The 27,051-nt window shown below is 39.5% G+C and overlaps 1 protein-coding gene across 8 annotated transcripts; it reads right to left on the bottom strand.

Moving 5' to 3' along the window:
• Positions 1–27: 27 nt before the first annotated feature.
• On the bottom strand, positions 28–26,539 carry LOC6532867 (calcium-binding protein E63-1). Of its 8 annotated transcripts, none has more exons than XM_015194181.3 (7): positions 26,523–26,539; positions 21,891–21,929; positions 21,765–21,804; positions 10,210–10,353; positions 3,999–4,149; positions 3,757–3,905; positions 28–1,959 (listed from the first exon to the last, which is right to left on the bottom strand). In XM_015194181.3, exons 2-7 carry the CDS (start codon positions 21,927–21,929, stop codon positions 1,937–1,939), a joined length of 546 nt encoding a protein of 181 aa, XP_015049667.1. In that variant the 5' UTR covers positions 26,523–26,539; the 3' UTR covers positions 28–1,936. The 8 variants fall into 8 exon arrangements, with proteins under 8 accessions (XP_015049667.1, XP_002093603.1, XP_039230408.1 ...); XM_002093567.4 differs by lacking the exon at positions 26,523–26,539 and adding an exon at positions 24,261–24,639; XM_039374474.2 differs by lacking the exons at positions 21,765–21,804; positions 21,891–21,929; positions 26,523–26,539 and adding exons at positions 14,971–15,233; positions 16,206–16,375.
• Positions 26,540–27,051: the final 512 nt, after the last annotated feature.

A 27,051-nucleotide genomic window follows, 5' to 3' on the forward strand; every position in this document is an offset into this window, starting at 1 on the left:
AGCCTACTATTAGTAATAAAACATTTGTTGAGCGTTCGTGTACCGTTATTTATTATGCCACTTCTCGTTTTCCGACTCGAAATCGCATTTATAAATTATGAAATCTTTAATACCTAAACCAATTATCTACCACTTTAAGTACGCATACAGATAGTGTCTTAGTTGTTTTGTGTGTGTTTTCCAGTATCTATACATATAGAAGATAATATTAAGTATGTAGTTTGACCATAAACATAAACAGTAATCGTGTATATACGTAGTATAGTAATATTGTTGGGTAGGTATATAGTCCTGCATATAGTTGGTAAGCACATTAAGAGGTCATAAAAAACTACTTGCATTGAAGTACATACATACATATATTGGGTATATTCAATGTTTTGGGCTAAAGTTTAATTTGATTCGGTCTTCGATTTTTGATTAGGTTTTAAGTAGCTTTGCATTTGCAGTCCTGTTGTAAATACCATACAAAAGTTGTGGTTTTCGGTTTGCTTTCCATCTGTTTACCCATTTTGCTATTTGTACCTTTGACCTGATTATATTTACTCCACGCAACTGTTATCCTTATAGTGTTTTAAATGTAAATATATATTTGAATTCTCGTTTCACTGATTTTTCAAAAGAGCACTTTTGTTATACATTGTTTAAACTGTATTTTCTGTTTTCATTTCAACTTTTCTAAATTTGTATCAAAAAAGGGCAATAAACTAATTAAAACTTATTATTTGAAACCGCAATACCTCAAATCGATGAGTTGTAATTGTTATCAAAACTAATTTTGTATTTTTTTGTTGAATTATCTATGGGACGGCAATATGCAATGGACTGAATTTTGCAAAATTAATCAAAAAGGAACCGAAAATAAACAATAATTCAATTTAAATTAATTATCAATAAACTTTTAAATCTAAGAACTCTGAAATGTTCTTTTCTGTTTGTTGGCTAATGATAATTTATATCAATCAACTTTTAATATAGTTGTTGCTCCTCTGGCTTAAATTTCTATATTATAGAGCTGAAAAAACATCGAGACCAAAAATTGTTATTATTTTCGGTTGCCTAAAAAATAGTGGTAATTTTTGTTTTAATTATTCATTAAGTAGTTTATGTATTTATTAAAATATCGATGTCTTAGCAGCTCTACCGAGTAACTTCCCAACTGATATTAAATGTTTTCGTTTCTTATATAAATTGTTAACATTTATTTGCTTATTCTAACAAATTTGAAACAATTTTTTGTTTGTTTTGGGGTATTTGAAACGCGCATACATCGAAAGCAGCATAACTACAATAAAATACAAATATATGAATCCACCTGCTGACATTCCTCGAATCTGGATATATTTTTATTTTATTTTTATTGGTAATTTTTCCACATGTCTGCTCTTCATTCTCGCAGCACCCTAAACACAATATCACTCACGCGCTCAGACTTATCCGAATATGCATTTTATATGTTAGATGTAAATGTTTTGTGTGTCTGTGTCTCTGAGTGATTTAAATCATTTCCGTCGCAAAACGTCTACAAAAATTAGTCTAAACAGTTTTCATTTTCATTTTTCACATGAAGAATTCACTTGCATCATACGAAAAATGAATAATTCACTTTTTTACAATCGACAAAACTTTGAAACTAATTTACATATGAATATGTTGTGTGTGTGTGGTTGTGATGAAACTAAAACATTATGGGTGTATGTGTGTGTGTGGCCTGCCTTGCACTTTTTTCATACCCTTGTATAAATAAGTTTTATTGTTGTATAAAATTTCAAACAATTACGCTCTGCACATTTTGTTGCATTATTATTTTCTGCATGTCTGAGTATATTCTTAATAGCTTAACAATTATGCTGAATGGGGCAACTCGGGCTGCATTCCGCTCGAAATTTCCAGGGTTTTGGGGTTGACCATGCCTCCTCGATGGGCGTAAATCTGCTTAGAGCAAAAGTCTCGTGAATTCTGAAATAAAAGCGAGAAAACGGCAAAGAGTTCATTAAAAATTATGCTTTGGTTAAAAGAAAACCACTTTTGAGATTTCATTTCCAAAATGATTTCCCAAGCTTATAAGGTTTTGAAAACACAAATTTGTTCCTATTCTATAAGTAAGCACGCCAATTTGGTGCTAAAGTTAAATGGAATAAACCTGACATGCAGGAGAAGCACCATTTCCCTTGACAGTTGTGTCCACGGAGGCAAAAACATTTTGCACATGAGATATACAAACTATATAAGCTGTCGCCTCGGGTAATCACGCCTTCGATGGGCGAAACTACGTTTTTTGTGTTTTGGGGGCGTTGTACGTGTTGCGCCGACCAATCGACCCATTCTCAAGTGCTCCACATCATTCTCTGGGCCCCACATCACTGCAGTGTCAGCAGAAAGTGGAACGGACAACGTTGCGTATGCTGTATGCCGTATAACGTATAACGTATACGCAATGTGGGCCGTTGTCGATGCCGGTGCAAAGTAAATAGCGTTAAGGCAAAAGCAACAGCAGCAGCGAAATGAGTAAATAAATTGCAGATGCCAGCAAACAAGTGCGGGCTGCGGGTCGAGCCCTTCGAACTTTGCTGAACTGGGCGGACTTTTTGTGGGCGAAGTGGGTGGTTGAAAGGTTGGGAGGTTGGGAGGTGGCGCTGGCATGTCAATGCGTTACAAGGTCAAAGTATCAACTAGCGAGGCGATGGCATATGAACCTAATGATACAAGGCATTCCACTGGCCGGGCAAACACACACACCTTTTGCCGCAAAGAAACAAAAAAGAAGAGAAATAAGTACAAAGAGGACACTGTATTCGAGCATGTCCCCGTATTAGTTTAAGTTTATTAAGCCAATTTTATGCCACGCAAGGGAATTCTGCGCTGTCCTTTTTTTTGCCATTAGTGCACAATAATAAGTGGGTGGATTCTGAGCTGAGGTGCTGCCTTTTTCCAATTCATTTTGGGTCTTTTTTTCTTTATACTAGTAGATATACCCGAAAGATGTGTAAGAACTATACATGTCCTAAAAACTTTAGATTTACCACAGCTATTACCACGAGTAAACAAAACGTACTTTTAACAACTAAATGCTTTCTGATAGATTCCAAGTTTTTCGAGTTTTAGCTCCGAAATTGATGACCCGTTTCAGTTACTGCGTACAACATAAAATTCCACTTCTACTTCTTCAGCACTTAACTCAATCTACGAAAACCGAATAAACCCAGCAAAGTCGCGAGTAGCCGGTATAAAAAACTTTACGAGTAAACAAACAAATAAACCTTGGGGTGCAATAGGTGAACTCCTGTTGCTGTTACTCGAGGTTAATAAACTTGGTTGTCGCCTTATTTGTCTAGCTGATTTATGGGCGCATAGTACGCTTTTCGGTGCGTTTGGCAAATATTGACATGAGTTTGCCATATTTTATGCGAGCGCTTGATTGGCACTCAGACTCAGAAATAAAGCAACAGGACTTTAGCTTTAAAACGATTCTGAAACAGCATAAAATATGACAACTTAGGTATAATTGTTCTCTAGGAAACATTTAACTCATTTCCAGAATCTTTAAGGATAAAGTTTATAGGATTAAAGTTTAACTTAGTGAACTAGCTACTCTTTGCATATTAAAACTTTAGAACATAATTGACTCAAATTTCGAGTGGAAGCCCTAATGTGCAACGCATGTCCTTCCATGCGAACGCCTGCGTCAGCAGTGTCCTTTGTCCCGTGTCCTTTGTCTGCGGCTGTTGCTGTGGCTGTGACTGCGTCTGTACTCACCCTCGTAATTGATGCGCCCGTCCTGGTCCAAGTCCGCGATGACCAGCAGCTGCTCCAGCTGCTGCTCGTTCAAGGGCTCCCCAATCATCTCCATGGCGGTCTGCAGCTCGTCGCGCGTTATGAACCCATTGCCATCCCGATCGAATACTCTGCAGGGTGAGTGAATGTGAGTGTGGCGATTAACCAACGGCTCCGAAAGGAATAATGCATATGCATATAGTGCTTAATACAAGTATATGTACCTAAATGCGGCTATCAAGTCCTCGGTGACATCATCGGCCTCGTCCACCGGCTTGCTGTCCTTGCTGTCCTCATGTGAATGCTGCTCATCCCGCAGCGCCTGAATCCTGCCCACCCATTGCAGGAACTCGGCCTCGTTGATTAAGCCATTGCCTGCGAATCGAAAGGGAGCAGAGAAGGTTGTTTGCTTGAGAAATGTATTGCAAGGACAACTCTGGACTTATATATATATACCGATGGTAAGCAAGTGCAACAGTAACTCCAGTAACTGAGCTCACTCGAAAAAATATACGTAATAAATCTCTTAGCCATGGAAACCCTATGGCATTTTCTAAATCTGAAATTCCACAAATGCTTAGCCAAAACATCAACATTTTCCGTGCAAGCGCTGCTGGAAACATTTTGCACAAAACACTTTTCCGAGCTGCGAAAGAAAAATGCATTTTCATTGTTGGAAAGTGTTCACACAGCCCCAGCAATCCCTAGCAACGAGGACATCCTTTGTTGGCAGGACATGCTCGGCAGGCTTCCTACCAGGCGCCAATCCCAGTGCGCCCAGGTGGTGGCATTGTCACAGGCATTTCCGGCTGAGATCTCGCCGACCATTAACATTCAACATTCAACAAAAAAATAGACTACAAGTAGAATAGGCAGGAAAACAGTACAACAGGAAAACGAAAATCAAAACCAAAGCCAAGGGAAAATCCTAAGCCAAATGCTGCAAGTGAATGTTCTCTGTGGGAAGGACTCGACTTTATCTGCCGCTGAAACTTTTATAATTAAGCGCAGAAGATACTGCGTCCGGAAAACCTTTTGCGCTCTGCTTTTCGGCCTTGACCTTCAGCAAAGATAATAAGAAAAATATTAAGAGAAAAACAAGTGTGAATGGCAACGAAAGCGAAGTCGAAATCTGCGATAGTCCACATAAATCCGCATAAATTTGGTGGCGAAAGCCAACAAGCATAAAAAAAAGGAGCAGTTGGTATATCATTTGCTTTTTTATATCTAATTTGTTTGGCCAAACTGCAAATAATTAGAATTGCTAATTTATTCGCCAGCTGAAAGGAATGAAATAAGCTTGAAAGTTATATATAATCTTATTAAATCAAATGGCACTAAAGAACTCAAGTCGCGGACTTTTTATGTGTCGTGGGATGGATTTCTTAACTTAAATAATTTATGTGACTTAAAAGAAGGCCTAATTTGGAATAACAAAGTTATGTGCTTGAAAAAAAAAGGCTGCATTTAGATAACAACATTATTTACAGAATGAAAAGGTTCTGCCTATTTTTAGGATATTTTTATATCGAAATATATTTCAAGCAGAATTTAAGTGGCTCCTCGTTTAATTTTCTAGCGAAGATAGCCAAAGTGATTTGGTATAGTGATGATTACCAAGAGTGCCGCTGACACTTTGGCTCCGTAGAAACCATTCGTTGTCAGTCAGTTGGCATCAAAAACGCATTAGGGGTCAAACAACCGAATCCGAATCCTAATCCGAATCCGCATCAATTAGACAACTGCACCCAATGAGTTCCTTGGCCCGAGGCCAGCTAACAAAACAAAGATCCACACTCAACTCTCTTGCGGAATACAAATATTGCTCCATCGTCAACATATCAACATATCACGATGATTGCTTTGGGTATTTGCTCATATGTTGCCACCCGACGTGCCATATACATGACCCATTATTGTCCTTCACCTCCCCTACCCGCACCATTCGCCATTCGCCATTCGCCTCTATTTGCCTCCATTTTCCTGCCGCAGTTTTTCCAGCTTTTCCTGCTTTTCTTGTCGCTCTGACATCTGTGTGACATTTCTGTGTGTCGGCGCGGCTTCGAAAATATTTTCATTTGCGCTTAGCGGCTTTCGTACTACTTGTAGTTGAATAAGACTTGTTAGAATAGATGATGTGTTTTGTGTAAACATAAATTAAATTAACAGTGTTATTTAAAAAAGAACTATTTTAATAGTATGTTAGAAATTAATTTTTATACCCATTTTTTTTAGTTAAAATATATTTTATTGGCATACTTTCTAGCACCTTCAAAAACAGTTTCATAGTCTCACGTTATATCTGTGGCACTTTCGAAACTTAAGTTTTAAGTTGAGTAAGATGTACTACCAAAAGCATATCCCATTTATGTGACCCATATATAATATATGGCCCTTCCCAAACACAGGGTATGCAGGATCAAATCTGTTTGTCATCATCTTTAAGGACTGCAGGTTTTGCAGGCTTTCTGCTCCTTCTCAAGGGCCAAGCCTCATGCTTGAGAGGCCTTCCTTTCAGCTGTTTCCTCTTAGTCCTTTTTAAATGCGAAAACCAAATGCACATTATCTCCGGCTCTGCCTCTATCTGCGCCAATGTCTGTGTCAGCCTGCGAAAAGGACAAGTCCAAGGATAATGAAAATGGCTTGGTTATGTGTATGTTGGTGTTGACGTTGCCGCCATTGTCATCGTTTTGTCGTCCTTCTTCCTTTTTTGCGTCCTTATTTTTCTGGGCCATAAAAACGAAGGCGAGGGCGTTTCTGGCCGCGACTGTTTGTCGCACATTTCGGTAATGTCCTGCATACAGCAGGAGCGTATCCTGTGGAGCGACTTCTGCCACATACATACACATGTCTGTGCGCACTTGCCTCGTTAGGCAGGCAATGAATTTTCAAGCTTGACCTGCAGTTGGTTGCATTTCAAGGCATTGATCGATGGAGAAAGAGGAAAGCTTTCCAAAATGCAAAACACAAGCACTTGAGTTGCACAATCAGCGAATGTTCCATTAACTCGAAATTTAGTTGTGCTGCACTAGCAATCTGAACCCGACTGTGACTGCGTCCTTTTTGGATGGCTCCATTTCAATCACAGATCCCTTTGGTTTATAGGCCACCCTCGCTGACAGACACCCAATGACAGCCGGCATAACAAATGGCCACTGCGGTCTGCCAGTGCAGCTCCGTGGTTTTCAGGTTGGGCTGATGGGGGGATCCTGTGGAGAGAATCGCTGAGGTGTGTGGCAACAACTTCATGGCAAAGTGTAATCAATTATTGGCAAATGTGGCTGCCGCTTGTAGGTGGCATACTACACTATACTATACTATAGCAGGTGACCTCATGCCACAAAGCGAACGGAAACGGAAGTTCGCCGTGGGGATTTGGACTGTATGTGTGTGTGGGAATGGTATCAACATCCTTGTTAGATTGTTGCTTTGCTGTGAGACGATGTTTGCCTACATTTGGAGTTGTAAAGCTGGCAATAAATGCTGACTAATACACACAGGCAGGCAGCCATGAGCGACTGGCTTTGATGGCCAATAAATTACCTTGCAGTTTGGGGCCATTAATTAAATCACTACAAAGGGCCAACGTTGCGTATGTGCAACGTCTGCTGGTAATGGGGTATTTTCATTTTCATTTTTCGACCAAGGAATGCAGTTCAAGGCAACGCATTTGAGCGACTCAACGAACTTTGAACTTAGTTTCGACCATTTTTGGGTGAATTTTATTGGTTGCCAGCCATTTTCATTCCGCTTGCTTGGCAATTTTCAAGGCATTTTCACTGCTGGCATTTTAAGCTGTATTTAATTTGGCTCCCGGCTTCCTTTTTTTGGCCCTTGGTTATGTAAATTTCGGCCAGGGGTCCTACTCACTGAAATTCGATTATGGCCAAAGTGCACCAAGGTTATTTTGGATTCGGCGTTTGGTTTTTCTGTTGGCTGGGTGGTTGTGCAATTGCCACGACAGTTGCTGCTAATGCGAAAGCCCAGTGGTTGTGGTTTTTGGCCACGGCAAACTAATTTCACATGGCAAAGATACACAGAGAGTGAGAGAGAGGTAGAGTTTCCCCGCGGGTTTGGCTTTGACACTTAACAACTTGGCTAATAGGCAACTTAATGGCTTACAGCTGCCGTTTATGTGGATTTAGCGCCTAAAAGCAGCCCCAACTCCCGGTGGCAATTAATTTGGCTGCCTAAGTGAAACAATTTTGAAATGACAACCAACGTGAAGCGGCAATTGACCCCCAATAAAATAGGTGGAAAAACGGAGCTGAGCAGCGAGGAAAATGGCAAAAAAATATAAAACTGTGGCTCGCGTGCCTCATTCAACGCATAAATAAGTTGGAGAAAAGCTCCGCCAGGTGGTCACTTAGCAATGGAAAAGGAATGGCTAAATCAGCGTCTTGATGCCCCATTTTCCAGGACACCTTTCTCTCTCTCTCTCTGGAGAGTGTCACTGAATCCCGTGGCATGTCAATGAAGCCATAAAGTGCACGCTTTAAGCCACATTCAACTGGCTTGAACGCGTCCCAATGGAAGTGCTGGCCAAGTGAGTAGCGAAAGCTAAAACACAGTCGAGTGTGGCTTTGTCTCTCGCCTTTTGTGGTTACTTCTGCCCTTTTATGTTGATTTGCTGGCCTTTAATGGGGTTCAAGGACCTGCTCAAATGGGCACCTTAAATCAGAAAAGCTTTAAAAAGGTTTTAATAATTTTAAAATGAAGCACTTTTGCATTAAAAGTGACTGAAACTATGCAGACAGATAACTGCATTGTTTCAGTCACTATGTTTCAGTTTTATGAATCACATATACTGCTGCATATTTTTGAACACCCCTTGGTGATTTCCTGGTGCGTTGCAAACATGACACAAATTTGTGGAAAGCAGCGAGTTTCAGATCGGTTTTCTCTACAGTTTCCATTGAATTTCGGCAGCAGCCAGTGGCCCTTTCTTTTGTCTGGCTGGCACATGTCGCAGTCTGTGCTGCGAGTGTGTGGTGCGCTGTCAACTTACAACTTACAGGTTGCCCAGAGGTCGGCAAACATGTGGCAAGGACGGGTGTGTGCAGCACTCGTCTGCTGGTGGCAGGCTTCAAAACCGGCGCCATTGCCACAGAACCCCTGCGTAGTAGCTGCTGTGTGAAGGGCTGTCAGCAACAGTTGCCTGCTTTTATATGATAAATGTCACTAGTCTGCACACCAATTCCTGTGAAAAACCCCATACTCCTCTTTTCCCCAGAACGTGACCGCGTTTCTGTTTACAGCATAACCGATGCAAACTGCAGACCAGCGATAAGAGCTCCTAATGCAGTGGACAAATATTTAAATTACCTGTGAAGCGATTAACCCAAACTCAATTGACAGTTTTGGCCAAACAAAAGCGACACTAATGGGCTTTTGACAGCACGCACACTATCTTTAATATATGCAAACAAAAGGCTGGCGAACTATATTCATTTACTCAATTTATCAACACTTACTTTATTTATTAAGCGCTCAATGTAATTAGTATCTACAATAATAGCCTTTTAATTATTTGTCGAGTGAATACAAATTGGCTTTATATAAAACCACTTTCTTCAGTGCAGACTCGAAATATATTGATGTCTATTTAAGGATAAGTACATTATGGATGTGAGCAGATTGCGTTCACGGACAACAACTGCATTTTAATGCAGGAAATTCAATTTTCTGCCAGGTTGGCCTAATTTAATTTTAATATGCGCAGCCGGGCGAAACTGATGAATGAAATATAAATAACACAAATTGCATGCATAGCAGGCGTACTGACCACCCTCCGTTCTTATCCTTGCACTTTTCTCGGACGAAGGAAGTCCTTCTTCTCTATATACTTGTATATATAAAAAAATGCATTTCCTAACAAGTAAATTGAATGAGAAAAACTTTCGCTCCCGAGAGACAGCAGTGGCTTAAAGCGAATTGCCCAGTGGGCATTAAACTTGTTTAAATGAAATTCCCTGGTTGTTATATACTTCATAACCAAATGCAATATAAGTCATAACTTTTTAGTTGTAATACCAGTATCATGCCAGTTACTATTACCATTACTGCCATTCAATTAAATTCATAGCATACTTATTTGGTCTTGTTGCGAACTCTTTAATGCGAGCACGAAAAACCATATTTGTGGCACTTTGTTTACCTTTGGGAAATCGAAACGAATAGCCAAGTTTTTCAACCCGCACATAGTTTGTTTACATAGAGGTCTGAACTTGATTAAAGGCCAATCGACATCCCTCGGTGGGTTTAATTAACGCTCCCCGTTGGCATTTCAAATGCCATCGAGCGTCGTGAATTATTAAAGGGCAGACACGAACAAACAAACACTTTCATGGGGCCAAACTGTTGCACGTTTGCGTCCACAGGTTGTTGGCCAGGCTAAAAGGGAACCACTGAAGTGGTCCTTCGAGTGGCACTCACCTGAGTGGCTCGCCTCACGTATGAGATCGTGTATGAGTTCGTCACTCACGTTTATGCCCAGATTCTTCAGCATAAACTGCAGCTCGTTGGCGGTGACGCGACCGTCGCGATTTCTGTCTAGTAGATCGAATGCTGTGCGTAGATCTGCAAAAGGTAGAGAAAATATTTTAGAAAATAATCAAGCTAATCAAGAATAGTGTAATATGGTTTTAAAGGCGAGATGCATTCCAAAAAACCCTTTAAAGTAACACATTATTCTATGCATAATCTATAAACACATTTTAGTTTCATAAAAGTAAAATGTGTTCTTCAACACTTGTTTAATCCATTTTAGGCCATTAAGAGCTTAGCCCAAGCCCTAACCACTTTCGTTTCTGCTTTTGCCGAGAAAAAAATTGCGTATGCGCCGTGTTAGCCACAACAAACTACTCTGGCCACATAAGTATTTACATATCAGCTGGAAATGAATGGCGTCTTAAGTTCTCACAATTCCGAAACGCAAATTTGTGCCATGAAACAATTATATAGAAAAAAGTAGGGCAAACCCTAAGAAACCCAAAGTCGTAAAATGTTTTTGGTTTTCTCTATAGAAATGCGTGATTTGTTTTTTTTGGGGAAAAACTTGCGTGCCTGTTTTCGTTTGTTACTGCATTTGTAGAAATTATGGAACGCGCGAGAAAAAAAGAGGCATTGAAAAATGTTTATCGTCTGGGGGAATTTTCTGGTTTTCCCGCTGAGCAAACAAAAAGTAATCGCTGCATGCTTCCAGGCTAAGACGGAAATTACTCGGGCTTAAAGGCTCATTCGGGATTTTGTGGCTGCTGGTGCTCCGTTGGCTGTTGGTGGCTCCGTTGGCCAGAAGTTTGGTGGCTCTTCGAGCGGGGTCCTTGCACAATAATTAAGGCCTTGCGATGGCCTTCTTTGCGGCACGCCAAGTGCCGGCAGCCAAGACCCCAGTCAATGCCTTGGGGGCCATCAAATCTGGCCAAAAGCCCCCAGACGCCAAACGCCCCAATGCCAAATCGATCAAACATGCAGTTGGCCCGCCAGAAGGCGGCCATAAATATGGCCGCTTAGCCAAAACTTATAATTTTTCCAATCGCGCATAACTTTGCGTGCAATCGGCTATGCAACTTGCCTTGCTAAATGCGGTAATGGAGGAGGGCAGGCAAATTACAGCGATTCGCATGACACCCCAGACTGGGAGCACATTGATGATGGCTTTTATCAAAGTTTATAGGCTGAAAAGTTTCTGGAACAGCCCAGCCCAGACGGCAATTTCCAAACATTTGCATATCTCTGCTTAAAAGTATCTAAAAGAGACTCCTTTTATATACCTCAGTACAGTAGAATATGGCCAATGGAATATATTAGATTTTTTACAATTTTTCGATTTTTTGATAAAAAATAATCCGTTTTTTTTCGATAGCAGTAAAACTAGTTGTCCAAAAGTGGAATGCCATACCTCTTTGAATTCGTAACAAAATTTCCTATTCAGAATATTCACCTGTGCCCAATAATGGAACATTTAATTTTTTGCCATTTTTCGCAAATTTTGATGATGGTGATCATGATGGTTGATCAAAAATGCAAAAATTTGTTGAATTTTTTTTTTGCGAAAACCGGAAAAGTAGGGACAGACATAGTTAGCTATGTTTATTAGCAGCACAAAACTGTCTTTATTTTCGCTGTGCGTTCATTTTTGGCCAAGTTATGGCGAAAACGCCGATTGAAAATATGTATATTAGTTGGTAATACAGATTCTTAGAGGTTTTTTACGACTATTCTTTAGTTATCATTCAAAACCTATTTATTGTTGCTATGTACAAGAACTTAGAAAGCGAAATGAGGGCAAAAAGTAATATTATCCTTTAAGGACAGCCGTTGCTGGCGTGTTTCCTATGCAAAAAGGAACAATCTGGAATAGCGAAAGAAGATATGCGAAAATTGCAAGTAAATTGCTTTGGGCAAAGCGGCTTTTCTGCCAGGCCACGCCCCTTTTTACGCCCCCCTTTTCCATTTTGCCCCGTTTTCCGTTTTCCGGCGCTTGTAGAGCACTTCCGTTGCCGTAGCTTTTGTTAATACGACCACACACACACACACAAACACACACACTTGAGCCGGCGTACTTGTATAGTTTGTAATTGCACACGTGTTTATACTTCAAATATTGACACATTGACACCAATATTTCAGCGCACAGTGTCTGCAGCTGCGAAGGGAATGCGGAATGGAGGGAATGACAGGTGTCGGGCCATTGGAACATATTGAGGTTAACCCATGGAGCGGCGCATTTGATTGGCATCTAGTTAAGTTGCTGTCGCCGCCTTCTCGCCAGATATCCTCGTATATATAATGGTATATGCCATATAGATTTCGATGCCCAAACGAATTCAAATTGGTCTGTTGCTGCTGCTTTTGTGCCACTGGCAGCGGATTGATGTCTGTGGCGGTTTAAATTCAAATTTGGCAAAAATGAGATATGCTAATCAACATAAACTCAAAGCAAAGAGTAAGAAAATTGCGAAAAATTTATAAGGCATTTTTAAGGGGTTTAAAGTATGCATCAATTTACTCAAAAGCCAGACATTTCTCATCATTTAAAAATAAAGAGAAAATATTTAAATATTATGCAACTTAATCAAAGTGTTTTGTTTTGTTTATTTTCTATTATATATTATATTATAAACAAACTTTCTAGTGCAGTTTACCAAACCCGCAGGACTTTCCCCCCCGGCATTCTACAAAGATGTAAGCCAAGTTGGTACTAGTAATTAGCGAAAGTTTTATAATTGCCTTATTAAATCGGAACAAAGACAAACTTCAGGTTCCATCAGTTGAACGCGACATTTCCATGACAAAGTCGCTGTGCAATGTGGCAGAAAGTTGGCCATCTGTAAGTGTCGCTGTAACTAATTGAGCCGACAGCTTGGGGCTCCCAGTTCCCTTGGAATTCGCCATTATTCCTGGGCTACCAAATGCGAGTTAGGGGAATGCCACCCCCTCCACACCCTCCATTTTCCACTGCACTTGAGCAATTAAAGTTCCTTTTGCAACGAGGGGAAAGGGGCAGAAAGATTTGTTGTTTGCCCTTGTCTGTTTGGGTTTGTCGCTTATGCCAGTCTTGTCATTGAACTTGATAATTGCATTGCATCGCTCCCTCGACAGAGCCTTTAATATGCCTTTGGTTCCTCCCGAGTGCCTCGTTTTCGGGGACCAGTGTAATTGAGTTGGCAACAAAAACTTGACAACACTTTTCGCACAGCGCACAGAGGAACCCCAATAAATTGCACTTGCACACTGTGGCTGCCGTCGTAAAGAACGCTTAAAGGCGAAAAGTTTTTTAGCTCCGAAAACTTTTTCAATCCCACACTCACATTTATTGACGAAGGACTTGCGAAGCGAAATAAAATGCTGAGGGGAAAATTGCTCGATTTTAAACCACTGGGACCATGAAAAGTAACTGAAAAAAGGGAAGTGTTACATTTCATTTCGGGCTTTCGCGGTTTTATCGCGGTAACGGATTTCTTGCTTTACTTAAATCACTTAAGCAAATTGTATTCAACAGATTTTCCAAGCAAAACCAAGTATTTCCCATCGATGTCTTTTATTTAAAATTATTCAATCGTCTTTAGCAACTTTGTGGCAAACAATATAACAGCCGACATGGGCAAATCTTCAAAGTAAATGTTTTCTAATTGGAATTCCCATGTTTGCCCTTTGTTTTTGGATTTTCCATGGTTATTTATATCCCCGACGTTAAGCATTATTAATCCCCTTCCTTGCTCGCTCTGAAATCAAATTATCCAGCACAAAGGACGCGGCTTGAACATTTTACGCGGGCTTTTCAACACTTCAAACGTGTCAAATTCAAGTGGGCGTGGGTGTATTCAAGAGCCTCTATTTGTCACCTACATACACGGGTAAACTGTGAGGGACTCTAAAAAGTTGAATAATAAAGCTGCGACAAGACAACAGAAAACGCACAACTATTATGTGAAAAATGGGTAAGAAGGAAAAACCAAGTGGAGTTCTGAAACTGAATTGATTGCTTATATTGAATAATCAGCACTAATAAGCACCTAATTAATGGAAATATGCAAGGCGCATGGTCACTTTATTAATTAAGATGAAATTAAATGGGCATGGTCACACTGCGCTATCAGCTTCAAGCTGTTGATAGTCCTCTGACTGAAGTCCTAAAGGCAAATCGAAGTAATTATAATGGAAACATGAAATAATCATGGACTTTGTTGCCGGGTCGCAAAGATAAGATACTGTGGTGCATGTTATTCACAGCAAATGAGCAGAAAAAAGAGGCAAGAATAAAAGAACACAACACAACAGAAAGTTATCGTGTTGATTAGATTTGAAATTTCGCTGATTGCGTTTGATTGTGCTTTTGTTTGTATTCCTTTGGTGAGTGGGTGCTTGATTTGGCATGACACACGACTCTGTTTTGCTAAATTTCCCCTGCTCTAATTTCTTTTTTAAATATTGTACTCATGCATATTAGTTTTCGGCGATAATTGCCCCTATCAACATCATGTGCTCGCTTAGCACTATCATAGGCATGTGTGAGCGAGTTAATTGCAGTGGTAAAAACCAAGTAGTGAACAAAAAGTGTAGATTGAATTTATGATGCACAGCAAGTTTGTATTTCCCCCTTGTTAGTTTTAACTTAAACGTGGTTTGGATTATCTTAATTTAAGGGTATCAAGAAAAAGTGTGCGAAATAAGAGAATAAATTATTTTCCATACTTAGCTCACCTCGCACTTGACTTGCGATTTCTTTGTGATCCATTTCAGTTGTTTTCTGTTCTTTGCTTATATCTATATAGTATTTATAGATTTAGTGTTTTGTGTTATTTTCGACACTCGTTTGTTTGTTATTAGCTTAATGTTTCTTTTTGCTCTCCGGCAATTATAACTTTTTGCTGCTTTGCGGATGTGTGATGTGTGCACTTATTTGTGTCTCTGCTAACGGGGCGTATGAGTAACGCCAGCGATTTGTTTAGTTTTCACTACTTAAACAATGAATAGGAAAATTGGTTGGGAACAAGTGTTGGATTATTTTTGATCTTGGCCGAGCAGCACACAACTACAATTGACCCCATTGATTTGGTTTGATGTTTGAATGGCAATTAATTACTAAAATCACAACTGAATAAGGTCAAAGTGGCAATAGCTCAGGGACAGGGTGCATTATATTTTCCTTTTTGTTCCTTTTTCTGTTTTCCCCACATAGCGTCGACACTTGTCGGCTTTCCTCAATTTATCGCCCGTCACTCGCTGAGTTTTCCCAGACTTGATGTTTCAATAATTATGCAGCCTGACAGCCATTTCTCTTAAGGCCAATAAATATACGTCTGGCTTGATGCAAATTGAAAGTTGTATGCCACGAGCAAGAGAAATATGATGGCAAATTAAGCTGAATGGATTTTATGTGGTTTAATACGAGCAGGTCTTAAAAGTATATAATTATTATGCGTAACTAATTACTCTCAACTACCTCTAATCCCTTAAAATGATTTTATAATTCTTGTTTCTCATTAACTTCAGTTACAAAGGCTCTTTCGCGGCTTTCTACATATTGATAACAAGACACCCCCTTCGTGACATTTAGCTTTAAGGGTATTGATTCACCCTGAATCATGTTTTTGATATCATTCGTAACCCGTATCTTTCCCTATACAATTTCTTGACTTTTAATTGCGAATATATGTACAATTAGACAAATGATAATGCCGCCAGTTAGTCGAAGTCAGTGACATAACCACTCCTTTCCTTTTGGGGGGCTACTGAATGTCCTGGTTTTAGTTGCTTGGCTCTTAACTTTCCGCGCTAACTAGATGACTTATAGACGGGCACTTCAAGGCCGCGAGTTACGCTTCAATTACGCGCACTGGGTTCAAATGATTTGGCGGCGTGGTCTTCCATCAGTGGCAAGTAATCAAACCAAAACAAGGGGTGAGATAGCTCTCATAATTTGTAACCTTTTGAATTGGGGAAGCAGCTGCTCTGGCCAAGAAATTTAAAGAACCGATAGCGAAAAGTTAGTGAAAGATTAGAGATAGCGAGATAGCGCACCGAAAGTTCGGTTAAATTGTTAGTTAATTTCAATCCGTCGCGACTTTCTGTTCGCGGCGACTTCGAAACTGAAACTGAGCGCTCTAAAACGGAACCCCATGAATGGCAGCCCCATTGGCAGTAGGTTCGTGTGTGCGCCCCCCAGCGAGTCCCGTTAGCCGAAGATGCTTCGGATCGCCGAGACTTCGGGATTCGCTGGCTTCGGTGAAATTTCATTCATTGCTGCCAGCAAACAGCGAATTCTTCTCTGTTTTTGTTGCTGCCTCTGTTTTCATAACGTTCTTCGTCGCGGAGAAAGCGAAAGGAGAGAGGGTGAGAGAGTGTGTCGGAATGTTTTTTAGTGTTTTCCCTTTCGTCTTAGCATTCACGTGACGGCGTTCGCTTTTCGTTTGAAGGACTTTTAAGGCTTTTTGCGCGTATTTTTCAAATGAAATTTGATAAGTTTGTACGCTCAGTTGGGTATTCCATGTTTTCGGAATATTTACTATAGATTTCTTAATAATTCCAAAGCATTAAAAATTATAAAACATAAAAAATTTATCATACAAATAATATAAAATCATAAATAAGATGTTTATATTAAAATTAATATTTTGTTGGCCCTTTAGTAACCCATATTTGCAAGACAAAATATTACGCATACGCCCTGTACTCGGGGAAGTCCCTTCTAAATGGAATCTTATAAGAATCTTTCCAGTGGCCTTGCTCCAACTAAAACGTTAGCAACAACTAAACGCAGCGTGCAATTGGAGTGACAACAACAAAACGCAGATGCGCCTTGTGCAATGGTATTGGTGGTCTTTAAGGGGAATTTCCGAAGCGCTCTCTCTCTCTCTATTCTTTTGCCTGGATTCGTGGAAAAGCCGACAGAGTCTCTCTTTGGCACGCCATCTCACTCACACTTAAGGCAGCGAAGACCGTTTGTTTGGCTCAGCGAATATGGCGAACAAAACAAAATGAACGAAAACGGATTGTTGTTGTTATCGCAGGCAACGGCATTTGGGTGAGTCTACGAACGCGAGGAACAGAGAGAGGTAGAGGTCTTATCCGTAAGGTTTATGCAACGGTATCGCTGCATTTTTATGTAATCGCAATTAAATCGCATTGTCATCTTACGTAGCGTATGAGCCAGATTTATTACGTTTCATCATTAAATTGGCTTACTTCATTCAAACGTAGTGATTCTTTTGGCTAAATGTATTTTTAGCTTAATGGGATTATCAAACAAATTTTTATGTTTTATCATATAAGAATGATTTAAATTCGGAAGTAATGTTTTTAAAGCATATTTTAAGAGACACTTTGTTTCAAACCCCAAAGGGCTTTATTATTAGAAAATAAAGAAAAAATACAAGACAAGAAAGGAAGAGAATTTAACTTGACCTCTTGGCCGCAGAATCTTCCTGTTTAACAAAGACGGGTTGAAGGAACTTTAAAACAAATTTCGGCATCGGGTTTCCCTTCCGACAAATGAGCTGCAATCCTTTAACAGAGACCTGTCTACCGTTTCGAATTTCACTACTTTCTCCCTTTGTTCTGTCCACCGATTTTCCTCTCCATTCACCAGTTTGTTCAACCCCATGCAATGCAAACAACTTTTTAATGAAAATTAATTGGGAAAACTTTTGGGCGGCCAACAGAGTGAAATGCAAGCCAGTAGCAATCTGTAAACTCAGACTCAGATGAATGAATAGAGCTCACAATATGTGCAGTTTTATTACAGGACGATGGCCTCTATGTTAACGTTTAGAATATAGTATAAAACGATTTAATATCTGAAAAGAGAACTGCGTCGCAAAAAGAGCAACTTTTGCAGAAGGCGTAAATTGTATTAGGCGCGATGTAACTAACTAGAAGGATCCAAAAGCAACACGAACGCCTACGAAAAAAATCGTGGGAAGTACGCAAACGAAGTCACGTGCCGACGCCAGAGGGCGCCACCCACGCACAGTGGGCTTAAATCGAACAAGGTGCCTGATTTCAATAAGTGATTACTTTCAGAAAGCAAGGCAGATAAGACTTAAGCATACAAAGGACAGTTAGAGTGTTTGTTAAACTGTATAACATTTCATAAAGGTTTGCTAAAAAATTCTTTAACTTTTTACTAAAATGAAATGCGTTGGGAGATTGTATTTCAATTATTTCTCATGTTTCATATAAAAACGCATCATAAATGGGCGCTTTTACGAGGTGATTGGTAATATAGATGCGCAGCACCCAATGCTTTTTATCTGCGGCCATTCTTTTTTATGGGCCGTCAAGAAATCGAAGGCCAGAGAGCTTCCCCACACACAACACTGAAAGTGGATGCATTTGAAGTCCGAACCAATGTCCTGCATTAATATGCAAAAATCAATCCGAGGGCCACTGGTATCGTCAAAATCTTTCATATGCAAAACGTGCTCCCGAGAAGAGCTTTTAAATGGGTTGAAAAAGGGGTGGGTAGTTGGGTTTTTAAAGGGGGTTTTTTAAAGGAGGTTTTAAAGGGGGTTTTAAAAGAGGGTGGTGGGCGTTTGGGGGTCAAGGACTTCGATACGCACAGCAGCAGACTACAAAAAACACTTTTTTATCTCATTCTGATATTGATACGTGACCAAATTAGCGATTTGTATGCATTTTCAAATTTTTCAATGCATAAATGTGCAAATTGAATGACAATAAAGTGCTAGCTTAGCAAATTATGTTATTGAACAGAGCGAATTTTTGTATGTACATATATTTCTTGACAAATTTCCAAAAATTAAACGACCTAAATAAATCACATGAAGGTAAAATTGAAATTTTAAAACTCTCATTTTTCACTTTTCACTTCTTGGTTTATTTTTTTTGGCTAATTGCCTGGCTACTCATAACTCAAGTCGTGTAGCAAGCCGAGAATTTTGTGGACGAAGCCTAAAAAACTGCCAACGTTGCGTAACCATAAATCAAAGTGCAGGCGTGTAGCACAAAAAAAAAAATAAGAAAGTACAAATAAATAAAAACTCGCAAAAAAAAACAAAACAAAACCTCCTTTGAGTGTCAGGTTTCATCAGCGGCAAAGTGGCAACAAATTAACTGCCAACCGCCTACTTGCCAAATACACAAGCACACAGTGAGATAATTTTTCCGGGCGATAACAGACAGATATATTAAGGGACCGGGGCAATACACTGAGAGAAATCGGGCTATTAAAGTCTCAAGGATTTTAAGACACAGATGCAAAACATTTATAATTTTTAAACATAATTATCCACATTTGTTATAGCTAAAGAAAATTAGGTTTTTTATACTTAGTTATCTTATTAGTATTCTTTTCACTCATACTTTAATATTTATTGTTGTGTTTATTTGTAAGATTTTTGGTTTCAATATAAGCGTATATCTTCTCACGATGAGTCATAAATCAAAACATTAGTCCCTAATATTTCTCGCAGTGTTTCGGGGCCCTACGTGGCTGCTGACATTCGTTTAATTAGTTTTACGAGTGTGGCGACAAATTGACAGTGCCGTGTTTCTGCGCGAGTTGATTGGTGTTTGCAAATTAGTAATATTCTCTTGTCGCGATTACTACTCGTACTCGCATTCGTACTCGCACTACCACTGATAGCGCTGGCTATTGGCCAAAGTTCGCTTTTTGGCCAAGACTGGGCACCAGCTTATACTCACACTTATCATCTTTGCTCATATTTCCGAAGCGAAAAGACGCTAATTTGCCAGGTAGAACTGGTTCGGTTTTGTAGACTTTCGAAACGGCACAAGCGAAAAGGCACTATCAGTTTATCAGTGATTCAAGCAAGTGATCAATCAATCAATCAATCACGGCTGCAGAGAGACACTCGAGGGGCACTTCCGACCGCTACATAAGCTGGCGATACTCTGCGAGGGCGCGAAAAATAATAATGCTGCAGGAATGCCGCGTTACCGAGCGATTTATCTACGAAAACTCCCAAGATAATGGCCTGAAGTGAAACGAACTAACCAGAACCCAGTACGCAGAACCCAACCGACTTTTGCTATATTGTATTATATTTCATTTGGGTGATAGCACCCGCCGCTCCCCGCAGATAACTAACCGACTTATCAGCCGGATGGCAGTGCCCAAATCTGCTTTGTGGGTGGGTTTATTTTTATATGAACGAGGGTATCTGAAACTGGGATGGTTTGTCTGATTCCGACTGATTAAGTGCTAGTCTATATGTCGTAATTGTATTTACTCTCTCAGTCGTATTGCTCGCATTATTGCTACTCCCATCAACTTTATCTTGATTTCAGTTCTCTGATTACAGGAGCAAGACAATCGTAGTGGGGCCTTAGCCCCAAAAGTATCTTCTATGTTCCTATGAGATACTTGGTTAATAATAGTATTTGAAAAGGTGTCACTTGTATGGTTGTCTAGTTTGAAGTAGCTGCGATGCACCGATAAACATTTCTCATTAAATGACTCATATTGTATATGATTTCGTGCTGCTTTTTAAGCCCAAATATTTGGCAGAGATCAACAGCTGAGGGCAATGTCAAATGAAAGTGCCTGGCGCCGATTTAAATATGACTTGTTTGGCCTGTCAGCCGGTGAAATGTGTCACTGAAACTGAAGTGGTGTGGGATCAGCCTCTTATCTGATTCGTCTTTCGGTGGTAAACACTTTTGGCTGCAAAACTCGCAGAGCCAAAATTAAAAGCCGTGTTGGCAGGTATATCGTTGCTGCTCCACTTTTTTATTGTTTTCCTCTCACTGGAAACTTTATTTTCGCGTTAATTGGGCACGTGATGTGAGGGTGTCGGCTATCTGCTGCCCTCTATACTCCCTCTACTGCGATTCCGTTGATTTCTACTATCGGACGAAGGAAAAAGAGGCGCGTTAATTAAATTTCAACTCGATTATGGCTATCGTGATTAGATTAAGCTGCTTTTCAGAGGGTCTACAAATGCAAGATACAAAAATAGCCCCAGTATTGTGTACAAGTGGGTATACATCCATCTTGAGGTGGCAGTGCACCTGTCCCAAGAATAAATGGGCTGACATGCAAAAGGCGGTCTAAATTTACATGAACAGCAATGTACAAATAATTTCTAGACCTGTTGTTACATGAACTTTGGCTTTAAACTCTAACAAATGGTTGCACACAAAAGTGTAATCTAAACACAACATTTGAAATGTTAAATATGCCTAATCATCCTTATTATTTCATATCAAAACACAGCAAACATAAATATTTTTCCATGGGCACGAGCCATATTGTTTTACACTCCGATAGTGTGCAAATCGAGATTGTGTATACGCAGCGTGGGCTTGGCCAAGAAATGGCAGAGCTCGCTATTTATCTTACCACATAAATTGACTGTAATTATGAAGAATCAAATACTAGATAGCTGCGTGTATTAACCCATATTTTGTTGAGTTTTTCGCAGAAGCACAGAGGTCACTGTGCGTCTTGTTTGTAAATAAACAATTTGTCTGTTGATTTGCGGTTTGATTTGGTTACTTACCTTTGATTTCCACCTCCGTAAATGGTTTCTTTTTGACAGACTGTGAAATGAGAAGGCAAAAAACCGAAACGAAAGTGAAAAATCAAATAAATACCGAGCAGTCAAAATAAATAATTTCGTCTTTACCTTGGTGGCCCGTTTGCCCAGCAATGCTGTGCCCAGCATCTGAAAAACAAAACATTAAGCAAATAAAACATTAAGTATACTAAGTAAAAGTCTAATACAAAGAACTAGGGAAATATATGGGCAGAGGTGTGAAGAAAAGTGTAGCATACTCTTTAGCTGCGTGGAAAATCAAAAAGGTATTTGGGGTTTGGGCTAAATAGATATTTTTACATTTCGTCTAAGGTTTTTTTTATTTTTGACATTTTTGTTTATTACGTTGTTCTTTGTTTATTTTAGCACCCACTTGCATTTGTTGTTTTTTCAATCTATTTTCATTCGAGGAATTCCGAGCACCCTAAGTTAGCCAAAAAGAATTTTAAATGCATTTAGTTGGCTCTTTAAGACCAATTCGAAAACATCAAACCCTCATTTAGGCCAAATATGAGGCATCTTGACTGGGAATCTAGCTGGCCACAGTGTTCGTGCCTCCCATTTATTTATTTCCCAATTTATTTCTAAATTACGTACTGAACGGCAGGCATTTCAACTATTTTTGATTAATTGCTAAAATAAAACAGCAAATGCGGTGAAAGTGTTTACGCAAATATACGAAACAGATTCCAATACTTCCCATTTCACATTGATTTAAAATTCATTTAAATCGTGTGCAGAGGCTAGAAGTTGATTACACTTCAATTAAAGCATGACCTATTCCTTATTATATATTAATTTATTTTAGTTAAAAAAATTGTGTTAGTTCAGTTAATAAATCTATTGTTTTTCTTACAAATACGTTTTTATTTATTTTTGTAATACTATGCGAAATTCACAGCAACACTTTAATTAATAAGTAAAATATAACTGATGGCCCAAACGGCAACCATGTAAAACCTTGTCCCAGGTTAGTTGCCTTAGCCAACTGCTGCTTTATTGGCTTAAAGCAAGATAATAAATGCAGAGTGTGGCATTGCTCACGTGCCAAGAAGCATACAATGTAAACAAATTAATAAATTTTCGCAGAACGGCGTTTAAAGCTCATTTAATGGCATTTTTCTTTGACACTTGTTCAGGAATTTCCGAAAATTTGTTATGCTCCACAGAGCTCAGCGAACATCATAAATTTGCGGCTTGTTTGTATAAATCTAGGTGAAATAATATTTGTGTCGTCAATAAATGAATTCGAATAAACAAGTATCATACTTTGGACCACACATAAAAATGAGCATAGTGGGCACGCATCATATTGAAATATATAGAATACGAAAAGGTAAGGAAAAAGTTAATAATCGCCAGTGTTTATATTGGCCAAGTAGATATACATACGTAAGTCTATGTCGATAAACAATCGCGTTTTTAATGCCTTCGAAAGCACTGAAGCGCATTTTGTATGCCAAAAATCCTGAACGGGCACATTAAGAAACCATTATGATGCCCCTCCGCGAAAGTCGATTTTCCAGATATCTACATCTATATATACCTATGTTATATATATAGCTATATGCCTTTTATGGATGCCCGTCTGTACTTTTTAATGATGTGTTTTGGCTACAAAGTTATGGGCTGCGACAGCGACGCATTTTATGACTTAGGAAAGACAGAATGCACTGTTGTGAAGCAACTTTACGCTTTCAAATTTATTTTCGTCTGCTCAGATCTGGATAAAATATATCGCCGACTGTTCCACACAATTGGGGCAAGTTTGTTGACTTCCTATTAAAAATATATTTTCTGGGAAACACTTTGGCAAACGTGCAGAAATTTAATATTCGATCATTCAAAATAATACTTCGTTGTGGCAAGGAAAGTTGAATAGATTCATTTGAACAAAGAATATAAATATATAAATTATTTTACTTTTTTTCATTAACAAAGGGATTACAAAAAAGCCATTACCATATACTTCTTAAACAATTGAATGGCGAAATTTGTATTTATTCTGTTAAGCACTAACACCATTAATTGTTTAAATTTGCTCGACTCCGAAAATAAACCTGTAGCATTATTTATTCGCTCGTGTAATGGGTTAATCTAAATATTTGACTACTAACCAATACGATCTGGCAATTTACAGGTTCCCTGGCGACCCTGACAAGCGAATTGCCGCAGTTTAGTACCAATATTGTTATTAAAATTATTTATAGCCTGTCCGCGAGAGAGGGATTTAATATTTGCTCATCATAAACGAAATAAAAACAAATTGTATATACAACGCGGGCAGCTTTAGTGTCTGGCAGACGGAGAAAGAAATTTGTTGCCACCATTGAAAAGCGATTAGGTAAATATTTATGCAAATGCAAGCAGGTTTTTTTTGGCTAAATACACACAAGATCATCTGGGAATTAGGGCTCATATGAATCGAGTTATCCCGTCGATAAGAAGCACAGTACTCACCTTCAGCTGTTGGCGCAGTCCACTCATTGGGCTCATTCAAGAACTGATAACTGAGGTGTGGGAATGAATGCGGTGCCGGTGGCGGTGGCGTATGAGTAATATTTTGTTTCAAATCAACTTTGGCCTAGTTGCAGCTCTATTTGCCAGCACTTGATTGTGTATTATTTGTGTTAGCACACTTGTCACTCTTGTGCACACTCAAATTATCCAGCAATAAAATGTGTTTACTTTGTATTCGCTTTCCTCATCTGTATATTTATATATCTTAACTTTTTAGTGGATTATAATGATGTGTGTTATTTTTTGTTCTTCCAATAATATATTGCTTGAATTTATTTTAGTAGCGCGCGCGACTTTTTCGACGATCGTCTCGCCACGGAATCCCAAACAATATTGAGTTTTGTGCGGCGCTCCAACGATCAAAATGCTGCCAAAAAAAAAAAAATAAAAGCGAAAGCCAAAAACAAGTCGCTGAGAGAAAAGTTGAGAGCGGTATTCCCTCTCTTGCCAGTTGTTTTTAAACCAAAAATTTTGAAATCTCGCCTCGTTCTGGGATTGCCATTTGTTCAGCTGAGTTTCTTTTTATTTTTTTTTTATTTATTTTCATCGATTTCGATGCTCGTTCGCTCTTTGTCAACGGCAACAGCCGGCATAAAATATAGATCTTCTGGCGCAGCGAGTGTTTTCAATGGGCGTATGTGTTGTGCTGAAGAAAGAACTGTGCCATCGCAAGCGAATGATTAGGAAGAAAACACTTGACCAAACACGTTTCCCCATCTCTGTTTATCAATGCGCCCTAATGAGCAGCACCCATGAGATCTCGAAAACATCCAATTCTGAAGTGCCCTGCATTAGCTGAGATCAACGCAGGAATGGCTATTACATAAACTGGGCAAATCGCAAGTGTTATATATTTAGTCGCGAGTCATTCAACCCGGTTGCACATGGGATGACAAGAAAGAAGTGCCAGTGCGTTCGTGTGCCCACATTGCGTATGAGCTATTTTTACCGATCGACCATCCGCCCCGTTGGCTGCACTCAAAAACGCTGCCAGACGGCGAAGAAGCTGCGGAATCTTCGATAACTTTAATTAGGCAGCTGTCGCGGATCGCTCAAAATGTTCAGGTGAGGTGCCCAAAAATGACACATTGCTCATACGCCGTGGGGTCAAGATATTCTCGAGCTTAAATGTTGAAACAACACTCGAATTGAGGAGTACATAGCAATTGCCTGAGCACAGCTGCTCAAATATGCATTAATCATAAGGTTCAGTCACTGCCTATATCACAGCTCTATATTTTTGAATACATATAAATTTAGGAAAATATACATATATATTTCAATGAAGTTGGACTGTAGGTTTCTATAGGCATGCAAATATTGCACAGCTGTTTGGAAACTGTGACGGAACTCGCTATCGATCATTGGCACTATCAGTGGATGACTTTACCCCTGGATGGCAGTGAACTTGCGATGCTGCAAGAGCATCCAGGGATCGTCATTTCCAACGAGATCGGTTCAGTTTGCATGGCTTCTAAGCAGAGACAACCGGAATGGGACTGTTTACGAGCTCATTATCAGCTCATAAACATGAAAGCGGCAGCCAGAAACAGATATGTTATGAGTTATTCATTTATTGAAAGCAATTATTACTATTTCTCTAAGGGAAAACGGGAAAATTGGTAATAATAAACCAAAAACCGTGTGAACGGCGAGCAAGAGAATTATGGGTGGAAAACGGCGAGTTGCTCTTTATAGATTTCCAATGTAAATATTTACAATGTTTATTTTTAAACCATATATGTACAAATATAATATAGATGTTTGTAGTACATCGCGTATGCATATTATGATCGTGCCAGATAAATATTATGAAACTTTGCTGGGGCCACCAGTGTGGCGGAGATCCCGTGATTTGCCCTGGACTTTAACGGGGTGTTAATGACTCTGGGAACGGCGTTTAGCAACTTAAGTTAGTTATCGGCGGAAGGCAAACGGCAAATGGCAAACAGAAATGTCGCACTTAACCGGGTCTTAATGACCCAGCCGTGATATCATCGATAGACAAACACACACGGCTGGCGGCCAAACGAAGCGTGAAAAGCGCCCAAGGTCGTGGGGCAAACCGAAAATGCGGAACTCTAACTGGGCAATTGCAATTCCAAAAAAAATACAAATAATAGTAATTCGAAAATGAAGTGCAGTGTAACGAAAGCCAAACGGTTAGCCAAATCTACGTGACTACAAATCCAGCGCACTTACAGCGAACGGATTTTCACTGATATCCTCGTGTTCCGCAATCTTGGCCACTTTGGAGCACACACTCGCGTTGGATTCGAAGTCCAAAAGAGATGGGGACACGCGACCTATGGACTCTTTTTTTTTAGAACGAATGCTGTGGTCGCCACGCCGACACTTTTTGTACTGGGTTGTCTGCAGCGATCTGCGCCTCTGATCGGTCGCATAAATGTGTGTCCACTAACGAGACGCGCCCAAGGCGATCATCATTTGCGTGCACTGCGAGAAATTGGGCAATTGGGTGGTCTTAATTGGGTCAGGCTGCCATATCCTGATTCTATATTCTGATAGAAATGATCTTGACATGTGCAACTAAAAAACTTTGGTGCATTGATAATGCACATGCTATATATTAATTTCCGACACTGTATACTAATTTAATCATCGTTCCTCATTATTGTATCTCATCATCGTTCATCATTAATGGAGTAATTTCTCTAAGTACATACATATTTTGAAAAAGTGCTTAATTAATATATACATTAGGATATAC

The sequence above is a fragment of the Drosophila yakuba genome, chromosome 3L (assembly GCF_016746365.2).
Source record: "Drosophila yakuba strain Tai18E2 chromosome 3L, Prin_Dyak_Tai18E2_2.1, whole genome shotgun sequence".
NCBI classification, from domain to species: Eukaryota; Metazoa; Arthropoda; class Insecta; order Diptera; family Drosophilidae; genus Drosophila; species Drosophila yakuba.